Consider the following 2,500-nt stretch of genomic DNA (forward strand, 5'->3'; position numbering starts at 1 on the left):
TGTCGAGGATCAAGTTTGATTTTGAGTGAATCTAGTTTCAATTCTCGAATCGATCCTCGATTCTCGTGAGGATCGAGTTGAGACTGTCAACTTACTTTTGCATGGTTCTGTACTGTAAGTTCAATTTGGGATACAGGTGGGGGCAAGGCATTGGCATGCACAGCAAGGCTCAGAGTACAGTAGTTTCCATGGCGGTCTCTTCCCCCCCTTCCCCCAACACCTGCAATCTTGGACAAAACACTTAAGGAAAATTCTAGCTTAAGGACGTTCGCGCCAAAATCTTCCTACGGTGAGATTTTTCTTCATTTCTCGCCTAGAGTTAGGTCATGAGGTACTTACTCCAAAAATGAAAAAAAAATGGTGGTCACCGACTTTGTTTCGGAGAAAATGGCAGTGGAAAAATGCCTTAATTTCGAGAAATCGGTCATAATAGCGAGATGTAGCCTCATCTGCTCATCCATTGAAAATCATAAAAATAAACTGTAAGAGTGAAGGTTTCCGTGCGTAGGTTTTTTAGGAGTGGAATTTTTAGATAATAATATTGTATGCCGCTAGGGATGTCGTAAACAGTAGAGTTCATGCTCGACCAGCGTAAGCTCTATCCATTGCAACCAGTACCGGAATTTGATGGCACGAGGAAAGAAAATGTTAAAAAAAGATAACTTCTTACGGTGAGAATTTTTTCATTTCATCATATTTTGTAGATAGTAAGTAAAGTATGTGATTAATGATCAAAAAAATAGGGGTCACCGATGATCTGAACGAGTAAAATCGATGTGATTTTGCAAAGGCTTGGAAAATTTCGTTTGTCACGCTTTTGCGTGACCTGTCGGTGATGGACTGGAACCCATGAGACGATCGATCGTTGAATAGATGAAAGGTTTTTACCGAAAAAAAAACCTTTCTCGAGCATAGCAACGAAGTTTTAAGCAGGGGTCATTTTCATTTGGTTGGTGTTTTGTATAATCTCTCCATTGCCGTCATGCTCATCCTCTGGCGTGTGTTTTTTGCGAAATTCAATCGGTGATTGTTTCCACGCAGGTCCGCACTATTCAAGCGGACGAGGACGAAAATACTGCTCAATTTTCACGAAAGTAAAGGAAAAGAACTTTAAAAACATGCATTCACTTTGAACTTAAATTCGTAGGGTAATAAAACATTAAAAAGAAACAGCCCCATTAAATTTACGCAACGGTTCGTCCTCGAGTTTTCCAAACTTTCAGCCACTAGTACTAGTCTACTCGATTGGCTACCTTTTCCAGAGTTTTTCCATCCTCCCTCTCGCTTCACTTGAAGTTTCATGATGATTCGGAAATAAATGTGCCATTCTTTTGCTGGCCTGGAATTTTTTCCCCGGCATTTTTGTCGCCATGTTATTTTAACTGATGCTTGAAAAATATATACGAAAGTCAAGTAGACTCAGCTAGTGTACGACTGATAAAACCTCGCAAATATCAGTCATGCAGTAGTCTACTTGACTTTCATAAATATTTTAAATCAATTTTGACTGATCACGATCTTCTCTGATCCAACGCTGTCCAAGACTTATCGTCCACGGTTTTTGCAAAGGTTTTAAAACGTCAACTTCACTAATGCTCGAAGAAATGTGTGACATATCACAGTCGCGTTACTTGTGCAGTAACGTTGGGCACAAACAATTAGCGCAAACGTCCTTAAGCATCATTTGACATGCACTCACAAAGTATATTGGTCCTTACCCCCCCCCCTCCCCTCCCCCCCCCCTCCCCCCTTCCATCCCAATGTTGATAATAATGATGCAAAATACTATGCAAGCCTTTGGCCTTTTTTAAACCAACATTGGAATGGGGGGGAGGGGGAAAGTAGAAAGAATTTAATCTTAATCAGAGACAAATCAGAGCGCCACATTGTGGCAACGAGTTTTGTCCAAGATGGTAGGTCTTATTTTGCCACTGCTTACTTTGCACTTTAAAAAAACTTTTTAAAATCATCCTTTAATTCTTTTGGGTAGTTTTACTGTAGCAGTGCAGAGATTTTAATGTTAACATGGTACTGCATTGCATTAAATTTGTCACAGCACCGGTTCCTGTGGGTTCTAGAGATCGCCCAGTGCATACAGATGATACGAAACCTCATCAGAAACTATCAGCAAAAGGTAGTAACAGTAGCAGAGGATCTGATAATGGCAACAGCATGGGAGAAGGAACTGTCGTTCAGCTGCCGCGACCGGCTGAGGGAGGACGCCTTGAGTGTGACAGGATTATTATGGCTGATGGAACAGCTATTGACTTGTTTGATGAAAATGACGATTCAGGTGTCAGGGAAAAGGCACACCGAAGATCAAGAGAACGACAGGATGAGGTGGGGAATTCTGAACAGTGACTGGTTCAACAAAAAAGTATAAATATAGTGGCTAGCATTGTTTATTAAAGTAATTTCCATGTCAATGTAGTCAATGATTATAATAAATTAATTGCAGTTAAAATTCCTTCATTAGGAGTTTGCAAGAAAGTTGCAGGAA

General features: G+C 40.4%; 1 protein-coding gene across 4 annotated transcripts in view; it reads left to right on the forward strand.

Annotated features, from left to right (window-relative positions):
* Nucleotides 1-2,500, forward strand: part of LOC138051410 (trichohyalin-like) — a 25,188-nt gene that overhangs the window by 16,032 nt on the left and 6,656 nt on the right. For all 4 annotated transcript variants that reach the window (XM_068897602.1, XM_068897601.1, XM_068897604.1 and 1 more), the window contains 2 exons: nucleotides 2,057-2,340; nucleotides 2,477-2,500. The exon at nucleotides 2,477-2,500 is cut by the window's right edge and continues 12 nt beyond it. In XM_068897602.1, the coding sequence (XP_068753703.1) occupies nucleotides 2,057-2,340; nucleotides 2,477-2,500 (308 nt within the window). The remainder of the gene's footprint in view (nucleotides 1-2,056; nucleotides 2,341-2,476) is intronic.

This window comes from Montipora capricornis, chromosome 6, assembly GCF_036669925.1.
Source record: "Montipora capricornis isolate CH-2021 chromosome 6, ASM3666992v2, whole genome shotgun sequence".
In the NCBI taxonomy this organism is placed as follows: Eukaryota; Metazoa; Cnidaria; class Anthozoa; order Scleractinia; family Acroporidae; genus Montipora; species Montipora capricornis.